The sequence below is a fragment of the Rhinolophus hipposideros genome (assembly GCF_964194185.1).
Source record: "Rhinolophus hipposideros genome assembly, chromosome: 5".
NCBI lineage: Eukaryota > Metazoa > Chordata > Mammalia > Chiroptera > Rhinolophidae > Rhinolophus > Rhinolophus hipposideros.
Window position 1 is genome coordinate 100,852,448 of NC_138051.1, and position 14,462 is coordinate 100,866,909.

The following is a 14,462-nucleotide window of genomic DNA, read 5'->3' on the forward strand; positions in this document are numbered from 1 at the left end:
CTCCCCCTCCAGGCTCTCCTTTCACCTCTTGTTCTCTTGACATTTACCCAGACCCACTACGTTTCTCATCTGTATGCCCCTGCATAGGTCATAGTCTGCCTGACCTACCTTTCCATCTATCCTTACCTGGCTAGCCCTGCTCATGCTTTCAGACTCAGCATAAACACCTCTCTTCAGGGAGCTTCCCTGACCCAACCCATGGTGTGCTAAATGCCTCTGCTGGGGCTCCCACAATCTTGTGCTCACCCACATTTCAGTTCAACTGTATGACACACACATTTAACTAACGAGAGGTCAATCATTTCTGCTTGGCCAAAGAGGAAGAAAGAATTAACATTTTAAACAGGGCTGCCTTGGGCCCAGTGAACACTTGCCAGAGAGGGTCAGATGGGAGCCCCACCTGCATGTTAATCCTCACATGTTTTTGTGTTGGGAGCATGTCCTCTCTGGGGGTGATTCTAGTGTTTAAAGACATATATGTTTCACAGAGCAGGAAATGGCCTAGATATAGCAAGATGGTTCACATGCTGGAGAAAAATGAGAAAAAGAAAATGAAAGAAAAAGAAAGGCAAGACATACCCACTACAACGGCTTATTTGCTAGGAAACTTTTAGCATATGGGTTCAAATCCCAGCTCTGTGGTTAACCAACTTGGGTCCTTTGGTCAAGTCACTGTAACCTGTTTAGACTTCAGATCGCAAGGTATTATCCTGAGGCTTAAATGAGGTAGCAAATATAATGGACCCACAAGGTAGACTCTCAGTTAAAAATTCATGTTACTACAACCCATACCGATCTCCTTCCTCAGGATCCTGCATCAATGGATTCCATCTACTGCTGGCCAAACTCTAGGCAGGACCACGGGACACATGAAGAGAAGAGTGGACAAGGAAGTCTTCCAGGAGAGGCAGCATTTCCAATGTCACAGCCTGCAAGCGTCCACTGAGCTAAGTCCCATCCTAGGCTGCCAATCGTCCAGAAGCTACAGGCTTGTGTAGTATAAATCCCTAGGGGCATTTAGGTCCCTGGGGGCTTGTAGGGTTTTGCTTTGCCCCCACCCCCTCGTTCGCCAACCCCCTTCCTTCGGAATGGCCTTTAGCCGGGTCCAGGTCCGCGTCCATCCTGACCGCAGGCTCCTCGAGGGTAGACGCGCCTGCTGCCATCCCGACTCCGAGCCCAGTCCGGCTGCCCAGAGCCGGAAGCAGGAAGGGTGACTGAGTCTTCGACTCCTGGGTCACCGTTAATGATGCAGGAGCCCAGCACCTCCCTTCATCCCTGGCCCTATAATTGCTGCGGTGACTCCATTCGGGGCAGCGCGGTCAGGGGGCCGTGACCTCAGCTTTTGCACAAAGCAGGCGCTCAATCAACCCTGCAAATGCCAACGCATCAGTGGGGCTCAGGCCGCCGCCCAGGGCAGTTTGCGGGATCTTTTGCGGGTGCTTGCGTGCTCTGGGAGCTGGGAACCCGCCGCCCCGGGCGCCAGCCAGGAGCCGCCTTGGGCACCGCCCCCTCGGCCTCAGACGGACCAAGTCGCCCCTAGCAACAGCAGCGAGGCCGACTTCCTTGGCCGCGCTGATTGGCCGAACTTCGGGAGGCGGCGGGGCCGTCACTTCCGGCATCCGGGGGCAGCAGAGGAAGCCGACAGGCGGCCATCTTGGGTCCGTGAGGCTCCGAGGTGCCGGGAGCAGCGGCGGCGGCCGGCAGGGAGGCTGAGGCGGAAAGCGAGCCAGAGGGAGAAGAGCAGTTGGGCGCAGGCGCCGCCTCCGCAGCCCCCTCCATGGTCGGCGCCCGCACCCCGCGGCGGCCTGTCTTGCGCTCCACCTCCTGCACATCCTCCTCCGCCTTCTCTTCAGGGGCCGCCGGCGGCGCTGTGTGGAGGCCCCGGCGCTGAAATCCGCGGCGCGACGGGCGGGGGCGGAGGAGAAGGCGAGGGGCTCCCGGGCCGCGGGGCGCCGTGAGGCGCGGGCACGCCGGCGGGCCGACCTCCGCCCGCTGCCGCCGGCCCGGCCCCGCCACCGCCGCCCGCGGGATCCTCGGCGCGGCCGCCGGGGCCGGGGGAGCATGAGCCCCGGGACCCGCCGGGGGACGGCCCGGGCCCGGCCCGGGATCTAGACGGCCGTGGGGGAGGGGAGCCGCCCTCCCGCGCGCCGCCCCGGAACCGCCGGCCACTCGAGGACGCGGTCGCCGGCCCCTGGGGCCGTGCTGTCTGGTTTCACGCTCACGTTGTGCGGAGTGAAGTGAAGTAAAATGTCCACGCGGACCCCGTTGCCGACGGTGAATGAACGAGACGCCGAGAACGTAAGTCAGCCGGCGTCGTGTGCGCTCCCGGCCGGTGGCCCCGCTGCGCCGCGCTCGCGCTCTTCACGGGCCTGTGGGCTGCCGCCGAGGGGCTCCCGCGGGCGTGTGCCGTCGCCTTAGTGTGGGCTCGTGCAAACCAGGCTCCCTTCACGTGGGCAGGCGGCGCCCGGGGCGCCGTCACACGCGGACGTGCCCGTGGTGCTGCCTGACAGGAGTCCGCTGGGTCCCGCGGACGGCCCTTCGTGCCTCGTTCTGTAAACTTGTCTGGCACTGAGTTTGGGGACAGTCACTAAAACGAAATGGCCACCGAGGAATCTTTGCGGCCTCCTTAGAAGGAACTCCAGAGCTGTGCAGGAGAGGCGTTCTCGGGAGAGGGCAGACGGCGTTAGGCGTCCGTTTCCCGACGCCTCCGCTTTGAAGGCGTCGGTTGCGCGTCGGTGGCCGGAGGCTGTGGAGTCAGGCCGCCCTCGGCTTTCCGCGCGGCCGGGGCGCGCGTCCTTCCTTCCTAAACGGAGGCTCAGACGAGCTCGCAGGTCCCCCCCAGCACTCGCGTCCTCAGAGCCTCTGAAAGGTTCCTTTCCTTTTGTTCACCTAAACCTTTTAAAAAGGCCTGGAGCACCATTGTTAGGGAATGACAACTAGTAGTGGAGATTCTATTGGAAAAATGTTGACTCTGCCCAAATGCCTTCTGAACTCTTCTCTAGCCCTGCGTTCAGAACTGTTCCAGTCCAGCTGGTATCTTCTGCAAAATATCTAGAAAATACCTTGTGAAGAAACTTCACTAGCTTTTCATTGTGTGATGAGGTAATTCCTGGCAAGAAAATGCCATCCCTTAGGAAAAGCGTCCTTGCTCGGCCTGTTTTCATGATTTCAGTAACGTCCTGAGACATTGTGAGCTGGTGGTATCCAGTGCCTTCATTTTAATCTTAAAAATGCCGTTTGTTTGCTGGATAGCTATCAGGTGATTTAATCTATTTATGTAAACCTCGGTTTGAATTGTCCCTGTGGTATATTAATGTATAGTATTTAATGCTGTTTAGCCTAGTAAGTAAATAGTACAGTGGTATGTGTTCCTTTACCTGAGACGGATTAGAAAATTACATCAAGTGTGTAATAGAAATTTGTACGTGTGTCAGTGAATTTATTTCCTTTTTGAACCGATTTCTGACTTGATCAACCTGTTCTTTGGCGCCCTGGAATGGAGCAAGCAAAAAAGTGAGTTGATTAGCTTTGGTCATTGGCTTTCACTTAGAGAAGCAAAATCTTACATTGAACTAGAGCAGGAGCTCCATACTTTCTAAATAAACTGAAACCACAAACCATCATAGCGCATTTGTTCTTGGTGATTTTGTTGAATTGCGTTGCAGTCTTTTTGTGTATTGTTAGTAATTACTAACTTTATTCTTGTTTGTTTGTTTTTTCTTACAGCTGACATTCAGTATTATATTAGTTTCAGGTGTACAATACAGTGGCCGGACATCCATATAATTTATGGAGGGATTCCCCTGACAAGTCCAGCACCCACCGAACGTCATACATAACCATTACAATATTACTGACCACATCCCCCATGCTGCACCCCACATCCTCGTGACTATTTGGTACTATATTCTTCCAAAACAATGTAGGGTATGGAGTGTGTCTTTATTCTCACAGAATGTACTTAAAATTGAGTTTTTGACAGTGTTACAATCAGAGGTTGGTAACACATCATGGATTAATTTATCATGCCCTGTTCCATTTTTAACTCAGGTATTGGCATGTTCTGGAAGTAGTTGGATATCTTTTACAGTGTGGTGCCCTTGTGTCAATGTTACACGTCTGGCATATACCATATTATTTATCTACTGAACTGCTGCTAAGTATTAGGCTTCCTGACAATTGAGTGGTGAGGGTACAAGAATGAGTGGGAGCTCTCAGTTGAGCAGCTCTTCTATCAAAGTCAGGATTATTGAGAGAACAGTCACTCTTTTTAAGTGTACAATTTGATGAGTTTTGACAAATGTATAGTCATGTAACCACCATCACAGTAAAGATAGAGAACATTTCCATTGCCCAAAAAGGTCCTTTGTGGCCCTCACAGTCAATCCCCTCTCGCTTTCCCCAGCCTCTGGCAACCACTGATCTGTTACTGTCCCTATAGTTTTACCTTTTCTAGAATGTTGTGTAGTGGAGTCAAAGAGTATATGATCACATGTCTGGCATGTTTCACTTAACATTAATACTTTTGAGGTTGATTCATGTTTATGTGTGTCAGTAGTTCATTCCTCTTTATTGCTTCGTAGTTCATTGTTTAGATGTACCACAGTTTTAAAAAATTCATTCACCAGTTGATGGACATTTTGCCTATTATGATTAGAACAGCTTGTCTTTCTAGTTTGTAAAAAGACTTTCCATTTTGCTTACCCTACGAATCTTACTTAAATTTTTTAAATATATTGGGGTAACATTGGTTAAAAACATTATATGAATTTCAGGTGTACAACTTTATAATAAGACATCTGTATACTCTATTGTGTGCTCACTGCCTGAAGTCTAGTCTCCTTCTGTCGCCGTATATTTGACCCCCTTTTACCCTCTTCGTCTCCACCCAAGCCCTCCTTTCCCTCTGGTAATCACCATTGTGTTGTCTGTATTTGTTTTGTTCATTTGTTGCTTTTGTTTTGTAGCCCACATATGAGTGAAATCATACAGTTCTTGTCCTTTTCCATCTGCCTTATTTCACTTAGCATAATACTCTCAAGATCATTGTCATGCAGGGTTTCTGGTCCCGCTCCCCGCATAAGAACGCAGGATATGTGAGGCCAAATAGGAATACCAATGGAGCCATAGATAGGGGAGTCATACCACTATATTCTCGCTGGCGGCTGGGTTGGAGACACAGGAAGCAGGCTCCACACAATCCGCAGTCCACCCTCTGCTTCTCCGCCAACCATCCCAACTTGCTAACTGCAGTCTGCGCTCCGCTTCTCCGCCAACCTACCAACCCTTAGCGTAGCCACGGCAGTTATATTAGTGGCGAACGGCTAACCAGTAACAGCTGATGGCCAACTAGTCACAGCTGATGGCCATTTACTACCCAAGTCAGCACCTTTCCACGTGAGGCCAAGAGCATCCAAACTGCTCTCTGGGACTCTGTCCCCAAATCCATCTTTTTCCCAAAGTTATTTAAATTTTAAATATGAGTAGTTACATATAATTGTGATAAGAATGCTGCTTATAGATCAAGAATGATAAAAGGCAGATAATTTGCTATAAGAATATTTTCTTCCTAGTATACTACTCTATTTCCAAATATGAATATACTCCTTTAGCTGATGGGTATATAAAAGATTGTATAACTCAAAAGGAATTGTCAAACAGTCTGACATAGGGAAGATGCTGGGGCTCAGACAGGTGACAGGAGCTGCTTGTGACTGACAATTTAGTAGCAGAACCTCTACTAGGCCCCAGTTCTCCAGCTCTTCACTGTTTTGTATATCAGGTTGTTTCCCAAAAGCTTATGTACTAATGATCCAGGCAGAGAGATGTAGTTGTACTGATATAGCGTATAATTAAATAGGACTTAAAAAATGTTTTGTTACGGAAAATTTCAAACGAATAAGTAGAGAGAATTAATAAATATTTGTCAGTGGTTCTCAACCAGGACGATTTTGCTCTCCAGTGGACATTTGACAGTGTCTGGAGACGTATTTGGTTGTCATACCCATAACTGAAGAGGGTTGCTACTGACCAGAAATGCTGCTAAACATTTTACAATATACAGGATAGCACCCCTTCCCTCGAACCAACAAAGATCTCTGGACCAAAATGTCAGTCGTGCCAGGGTTTAGAAACCCAGGTATGTAGTTAGCCATCTGTGGACTCCGCAGGTCAATGGCCAGCTTAATTGCATTTGTTCTTTCCCCAAGAAGCAAATTCAGTACATCTTAGCGTTTCAATCTCTAAAGCTTTTAGTACAGATAAAGCTTTTTAAAAAAGGATAATCATAATCCCTTTATCATTATTCTTTATATCAATTATCCAGTGTTCAAATTTCCTTAGTTGACTACTTTTTAAACAGTTTGTTCAAATTAGAATCCATTTATTATAGTTGGTTAATATGTGAAATAAGATGTGTTTTAAAATTTGATGAAAAGGTTGCATTTTAGTTTGTTCTACAGTTGACTTGTGTAGAGCCATGGACACATTCTGTTTGTATAGTGGTAAAATTAGAAATGTATTTTTCACTTAAGTTTCAAAGCGAGTGACGCTTTGTAAACCTGGGTTATTTGCTAAAGTACTGGAGGCCCCAGGCTTTGCCAATTATTTAACAGCTCCTGGTGTGTGTGCACCATGTACTTATTAGTTAATGCAGAGAGTCATTGGAATTTCTTATCTGTGAAATACAGAAACTGATGGTGTTGTCTAGCCAGCTGCTGGTTATATGAGACTATTAATCGCCTGTTCACATATGAGTACCTACTATGTGTGTGACACTGTGCTATAGAGGATGTGCTTAGGAACCATAATACTCTTGCTCTTTAGGACTTCCAGTCCCTGAAGAACACTGCACCCTGAGTTTGGTGGAACTAGTCTGTAAACTCTCCAACCGGAGCAAACACAGAATCACCTGGAGAGCTTGTTCAAGTGCTGAGTGCTGGACCCCATCCCCAGGCCTTGATTCTAACGTTGGTGTCTTAGAGTTTTCATTTCTAACAAGTTCAAGGTGATGTAGACGCTAAAAGTCCAGGGACCACACTTTAAGTTGCTTTAGTATTCAGTGAAGGCTTGCCAATTAAATTATGTTCCTGTAGATTGTATTGTGTCTATAAAAGATAGGTTTCCAATAGATTCAATAAAATTTTCAAGTTCCACGAGTTTTTAAAATTGGTTTTTTGAATGAAAATGTGGTTATGGAGAAGAAAAAGTTACCCTTTATTGATCACTTACTATACATTAGGCAACAGTACTAAGTACTTTATATAATATTTCATTTAAAATATGTAATATGATTTCATTTAATCTGCTAAAATTATATTCAGTCAAGTTATTTGGGCCTTAAAAAAAGTTGATCTCTGAAGAATTATTCTTTTATTGGGTCAAAGTATTCGGGAAAACATAGACCTCAATTGAGGGTCATTTTCATTTATTCTGCATGTAAATTAGGTGAAGGTAGAAATTTGCAATGGGTAAAATATTAGTCATTTTTATTATGTAGCACATTATTATTTACATTGCAATCGCTTACAAGAGACATACAAAGCTTAATATAGATTAATAGTACTTGTTATCTTTAATTTCAAAGAGGATGTTGGATATATAGTTAAATTTTGTCCCGGGAATTTGTTCCGAAGCTGGAAGTAAGAGTCAGGGAATGCGGCCCCTTTTGATAAGAACTGGGAGGACTAAAGCAGAAATTCACTTGTCTCACATCCATTTTAAACTTTCAAATTAAACCGGAAGGAGAAAACACATCTCTCCTGGGAATATCCCAACTTTAATGTTGTCTTACACAAAAATTTCAAGAATGTGCTTGGAGTTGGTCAGCAAGCAATAATTAGGGGCTTGTGCTGCCCCAGATGCACCTGCCTGTGTAATACTTGGGAGGGCACCAACTTTTTCTTCCAGCTAGAGGTCTTTAGCACTGCACTCCAGCCACCTGAGCTGCTCAGCCATGGTTAGTTTTATATAATCTTATGTAGACTAGGTAAGGCATTATTTCTGTGGGTTATGTGGATCTTGGCGTTCACAGTGGAATCTTTTTTTTTAATATATTTTATTGGGGAAGGGGAACAGGACTTTATTGGGGAACAGTGTGCACTTCCAGGACTTTTTTTCAAGTCAAGTTGTCGTCCTTTCAATCTTAGTTGTGGAGGGTGCCGTTCAGCTTCAAGTTGTTGTCCTTTCAGTCTTAGTTGTGGAGGGCGCAACTCAGCTCCAGGTCCAGTTGCCGTTGCTAGTTGCAGGGGGCACAGCCCACCATCCCTTGCGGGAGTCGGCAACCTTGTGGTTGAGAGGACGCACTCCAACTGAGCCATCTAGGAGCTCAGCGGCAGCTCAGCTCAAGGTGCCGTGTTCAATCTTAGTTGCAGAGGGCGCTGCCCACCATCCCTTACGGGACTCGAGGAATCGAACTGGCAGCCTTGTGGTTGAGAGCCCACTGGCCCATGTGGGAATCGAACCGGCAGCCTTCGGAGTTAGGGGCACAGAGCTCCAACTGCCTGAGCCACCGGGCCGGCCCCTCCTAGTGGAATCTTGAACAAAGGGGCTATTTGTATTTCTTGCTAATAGGTAGTTGCTTTTGGGTGGAGGTTAAATATTGTGGGGTTTGTATTATGGCTATTTTACATGAAAGCCTGTATTGGTAGAATTTAATATGAAATTTGAATAAACTGAACCCAAAGGTTTTTATTCCAGAATTTTATATCACCCCATCCTGTATGCAGTCAGGACCTTTGTAATTTTATTGACTACAATAGCTGGTTCTAGAATGAGAATCCTGGAGAGGAGTAGACCTAGAACCATTTCCTCACTCAGTCTTCTGCCCTTAGACTTCCTGTTCTTTATCCAGAATAATCATTTAAACTGGGACAAGCAGCTGTTGTTGAGGCGTTGGAGGTGTTTGGACGACTCCCAGTTCACGTACTGTCCCCACCTCTTTCCCGTCTCCTTCCCTTGCCTAGCCCCTGCCTAGCCTAGGCCTGCCTTGGCGTGCCCTGGGCACATATTAGCTTTACTAGTGAAGTGGACTGGTGGAGCTTATGGTTTCTTCTCTTAAAAGAAGGTTGCCATGTAGATGGTAAAGATATTCAATGATAAAGAACCTTCCTCATGTCATGGGAATGTATTCCGATTTTTTCCCCATTTCTATTCAAGTTCTTAACGTTTATTTCCTGCTTATTGTATAGTTGTTCTGCTTATTGCTGTGGAAGAAACCGCTCCACAACTTAACATTATGCTCACAGATTCAGTCAGTGGTGGCTTATCTCTCTGTTCCACTATGTCTGGGACTTCAGTTTGGGGGATCATGAAAGGCTAGGGGTGGGGTTTGAACAGCTGGGCTGGAAGCTGCACATCCTAGACTGTTTCTTCACTCAGGTGGTTGGCAGGTATGGTGAGAAGGCTGGGCTCAGCTGGGACTCCTGGCCAGAGTGGCTACATGGGCCTCTCCAGCATGGAGGCCACAGTGTGCTGGACTTCCGAGGTGGCTCGATGTTTGTCAGCAAACAAGATGGAAGCTGCCTGCCTGTTAGGACCTAGCCTCTGAAATCACAGAATACTGTGATTCTGTTATTTTCTCTTGGTTAAAGCAGCCACAAGCACCCAGACTCTAGCAGAAGGGACATGGACCTTACCTCATAATGGGAGGTGTGCCAAAGACTTTGGGGTCATGTGTTCAAACCACTATAATAGTAACTCTTTGGGTTTATAACCCTACGTAGCATTTTATTTCTGATCTTGGACAAGTTATTTACCTTCTTCGTGCCCCAGTTACCTCATCTGTAAAATGGGATTGGTAATAGTCATGACTTCTTAGGACTGTTACTGAGGATAAGGCCTTCCATGCGCTGGCCTGCCTTTCCTCTTTATCCCCATCTCCTACCTCTTCTCACTCACCTCATTGACCCAGGTGTCTTCTTGCTGTTCTTTGAACACCCAGGAGACATTCCAACTGCAGGGTCTTGGCATTGTGTCTTCTCTTTGAATACTTTTCTTCCAGATATCCACAGATATATCTCACCTCCTTTTCCATGTACATCACACCCCCTCCATGAGGCTTACTGTGTGTTTATTTCAGGGATTTTCCATTTAATATTTCTGGACCACAGGTAACTGAAACTGCAGAAGGTGAAACTGTGGATAAGAGGGGACGACTGTATTAAGAATGACTATTTTTAATTAAATTTTGTGATGGGTTACTACTGGTGTAGAGAAAAGTTACTGGTTGATCTTAACACCTTGCCAAACTCTCATGAGTTCTAATGGTATTTCTGATTCTGTTGGTTTGTAGGTAGATCATATCAGCTACAAATAATGACATTTTTATCTCTTTCCTTTCTTACATCTTAAATTTCTTACATCTTACATCTTTCTTACAATTCTTACATCTTAAAACTTTCTCTTCTCTTAAAGTGTTGGCCATGGCCTCCAGTATTATGTTAAATAATGGTAGTGATAATAGGCAGCTTCCTCTTGTTTCTGATGTTAAATGATTCTAAAGTTTCTCCATTTAGTATAATATTTGTTGAAGGTTTTTAGCCTATGATTTTTATCAAATTAAGGAAGTTTTGTTCCTAGCTTTCTAAGAGTTTTTTAAATCACAAATTGTTCAATCTTAAATGTTTTTCTCTGTAGTGAATGAAATAATTGTTCAGCTGCTTTCAAAAGTGAAAATTGATTTTATGAATATCTCTAAATTACAAAATACTTGGGGAATAGTCCTTTATTTTCACAATTTGGCTTTGTAGGTGTTTTCTTTTTTTTTTTTTTACATTTGAAAAACCTGCCCATATGTTAGGGAGGTGACTGGTTATTTTAAGGATTAGAAAGGATGTGTGGGCACATGTCTTGTGTTTGTTTTACAGAAGGGATGGAGGTCTGTTCAGACAGTTGAAAAAGAGTATAAAGTTGTGGTAAACTTTTAAACCTGATTTCTTAAGCTTCTTACATTTAAAGTTTGTGCTTTACCGGATAGATGCAAGGGCAAACCTGGAACCATATTATGTTCTGGTTATATGATCTGTATTCTGTGACTATATAGACACATTTTTTAAAAGAACTAATACATATAACATAAAATTGAATGCATTCCCCATTTATTTTCTTACTGCTTCTTACATTAGTATCGAAATGGTTACGGCCCCTGTAATAGTTAGTAGTGCTTTAGCTGAAAGTAATAAAACCTAACGATGGCTTAACCAAATAGGGGTTTGTTTTGCTCACAGAAGAAATCTAGACAGCCTCTAGCTTTGGTTCAGCAGTTCAATAATATTGGAGCTGGTGGTTTTTAAAAATATTTTTGTCTTTTCTCACATTTTTGAGACCTTATGGCTGTAGGATAGCTTCTACTGCTCCAGCTATTATGCTTGCATTCAGTGCAGGAGGAAGGGACTGTACTAGTGTATCTGTCTCCCTTTTTGAGAAACAAAAGTTTTCCCAGAATCCCCCAGTAGACTTTCACTAATGATAACTGGCCAGAACTAAGCCATATGCTACCTCTTGCTGCAAGGCAGTTGGGAAAACAAGAAATTAGCTGGCCATGTTGCCTCCCCAAACACACACATCCAGCTTCTCTTGGAAATGAAGAAGGAATATCCGGATATTAAGTAGATAACTACAGTGTCTGCTCCATCCCTAATAATATTACCTGGCAACTTAAATGTTTTGTATTAAAGAGATTTTAGTTTGAAAATGAACGCTTTGTGAATTTGTTAGTTTTCTGTCTTGGCTTGATTCTGCATTAGTTTCCGTAGCACTGTTCACTGTCTAGTTTTCATAGTAGATGAAGTGGTATCAATTCAATTCCATGGGAAGGAGAAGGATCAGGACTCCTTTCATCTTCAAGAATTAAATTCGCCAGGCACATAAGCTGTTATGTGCTTATTGTTGCCACAAAATGTTATAAACTGATTACAGAAGAATTATGTAACCTTTTTTTGTCCTCAAGTGGTTTATTGGCTCCTTAGGGAGAAAAAAAAATTCATGAGTGAAATAATTGACAAACAGTACAAGAATTCAAAATTATTTGTTAAAATGTTTAGTATGGCATTGAGTGCTATGATACATAACAGGAACCTTTTTCTTCTTTAGGGCCACTGATGGGTACGTGGGGAAAAATGAAGGCCACGTAGAAGCAAAAGGCAATTTTTAATTGCTTCCGTTTTGAGAGAATTTTTTAAACACATTAGATTTTTAAGTTTAAGGACTTTATGTAGGGAAACATAAAACTAAGTATACTAAGTTTAACCCTGGTGGGATTTAATAAATATCAGATATTTCAATCTGCTGTGTGAATTTGTAATCTAATGGGGAAATACAAGTTTCTTTTTGCTTGTATTGTTTATTTGTATGAATATGTATTATGTTAGGTGGGGTTATGCTGTGGTAATATATGTGACCGAAATCTTAGTGGCTTAACACAGTAAAAAACCCTTGTTCATGCAGTTTGCCTGAGGGCTCATTGGCTCTGGGAAGACTGATCTTGTCCAGGTGGATTTGGTCCTGTGGCCCTCTGTCTTTGCACAATGCTCAGCGTTCAGGAGAGCAGAAGACAGGGCTTCAGCAGGTGACTGGCATGTCACTTTGACTTGCGTTTCATTGGCCAGAGTTAGGCACATTGCTATACCTGACCTCAGGTGAGGGGAGTGAGTTCCTCCAGGAGCTCAGAAGCACAAGAGCCAATGAGGTGGATAATAGTATTGTCAATCAAGCATAATAGAGACAGATACAGGCAAAGTACCTTGGGAGCCCAAAGGAAAAGAAAGAAATTCTGATAGGATGCAGGGAGAGTCATGGAAGGCTTCATACAGATGGTGGCAGAAGACCAAACACAAAGGAATGAGTAGGATTTTCTAGGTTTGAAGAGAAAAAGGGCATTCAGACTGGGAACCAGGATCACGGGGGACAACAGCGGATGGTGTAGCGGGAGAGGAGGAATGGGGAAGACCAGAGAGGGCCTTGAATTCCTTTAACATTCATTCAGCAACAATGTACTGCATTGCTCCTGTGGGCCAGGCGCTGCTCCCGCGGGCCAGGAGTAGCTGTCTGGTAATGAGCAAACAGACGCACACGCGCATCCGCAGCCTCCTGAAGCTCACGTGCTGGGGGATGCTCAGAAGTCAGTCTTTCAGTGTGAATGGGTTGGGGGCGAGCGGAGGTGCGGACTTGGGGTGCCTGTGAATCTTGAGATTCATGATATTTCTATTTTACATGAAATAGAAGACAATAGATTTGCACAAAAGTTCGTATTTTGTCTATTTAACTGTGTCTCACTCTGGATAACTTACTACATGAGCAGCTGAATTTATAAAACACTTTAATTAAAAAAATGTATGTTTATATTGCAAAAGCATTTTTAACTACACTTTTGGGTAGTAGTATGATTTTGATGGCCATATTTTCATTGCATGAATAGTAAGCCCGTTGGACACATGCCTCACGGGGATAGGGCTTTTGTGGCATGCACTGCTGGGTTTCCAGCACCCCAAGCTGCCTGGCGTGTGTTTATATAAAATCTGTTATAATGTGGCACTTGGTAAATGTTTGAATGAATGAATAGAAGGAATTTGGAAGATAGTGAACAGAAATTGCTCATAATTTAACCACTTGAACACTATTATATTTTGATACCATTTATTTAGTTACTCTAATATGTATTAAATACCTGTCATGTGCCAACTAAAACCGTACTCCAGCTGATGGACAACATTTGCGTTACATCACCACAAGTCTGTACAACATCTTGTTTGTGTAAAGCCTTAGTGTCATAACTTAGCTGTCGTTTTAGTCTTTTCTTTCATCAACATTTATAAATAGACTATTTTCCCTAAATTCTGATTTAGAAATTAGTCTTTTCTTTTATCAGCATTTGTAAATAGACTATATTCCCTAAATTGATTTAGGAATTAGAATCCTTTTTGTTACAGGAACAATGTTACAAGTTGCTTCAATTTGTACCGAGTTCATAAAATCCTGTTTTACTGACCTAAAGTATACATTTACAACAAAAGCATAGAAGGCGTTGTTTGTAATGTGGTATTACATGATAGTGAATGAAACAAGAGAACCTATCCCAACCCCTGGTACATCAGTGAAAAATACGCTTGTTTTTCCTTCATATGAGTGCTTTCTTATGTTTGTTGGCTGGAATCAGGCTTGTTTTGACAAGGACGTTTTCCTGATGAAAAAGTTAGAAAAGAGATAAGAATGAAGGAGGTTGAGAGTGTCTGAGAGTGCTGAGAGCAAGAAGCCCTCCTTGAGCCAGGAGTTAGCGGGCGACAGGTGGCAGTGGGTGTGGCATCCGTTGCCACCTGGGGGGAAAGAGGAAGCGCCGGGTACCTGAAAGCTTGTACATGCAGACTGTGCAGGCGTTTGTAGCTCTAGTGCATTCACACTGAACACAGTCAGAGGCGCGTATGATGTGTTTTGCCTTATGGAGCATACTGGCTACTTGATTCATCTGT

The 14,462-nt window shown here is 44.2% G+C and overlaps 1 protein-coding gene across 12 annotated transcripts in view; it reads left to right on the forward strand.

Moving 5' to 3' along the window:
* Positions 1-1,651: 1,651 nt before the first annotated feature.
* MARK3 (microtubule affinity regulating kinase 3) overlaps positions 1,652-14,462 on the forward strand; it is an 80,580-nt gene continuing 67,769 nt past the window's right edge. For 5 of the 12 annotated variants that reach the window (XR_013993285.1, XR_013993286.1, XM_081047415.1 and 2 more), the window contains exon 1: positions 2,101-2,298. Coding sequence is in view for 10 of the 12 variants with exons in the window: in XM_081047415.1 (XP_080903541.1) it covers positions 2,248-2,298 (51 nt within the window). In the remaining 2 variants the exon portion in view is untranslated. Of the gene's footprint in view, positions 2,299-14,462 lie in introns of all 12 variants that reach the window. The other 7 variants (XM_081047419.1, XM_081047421.1, XM_081047422.1 and 4 more) reach the window with 5 other exon arrangements.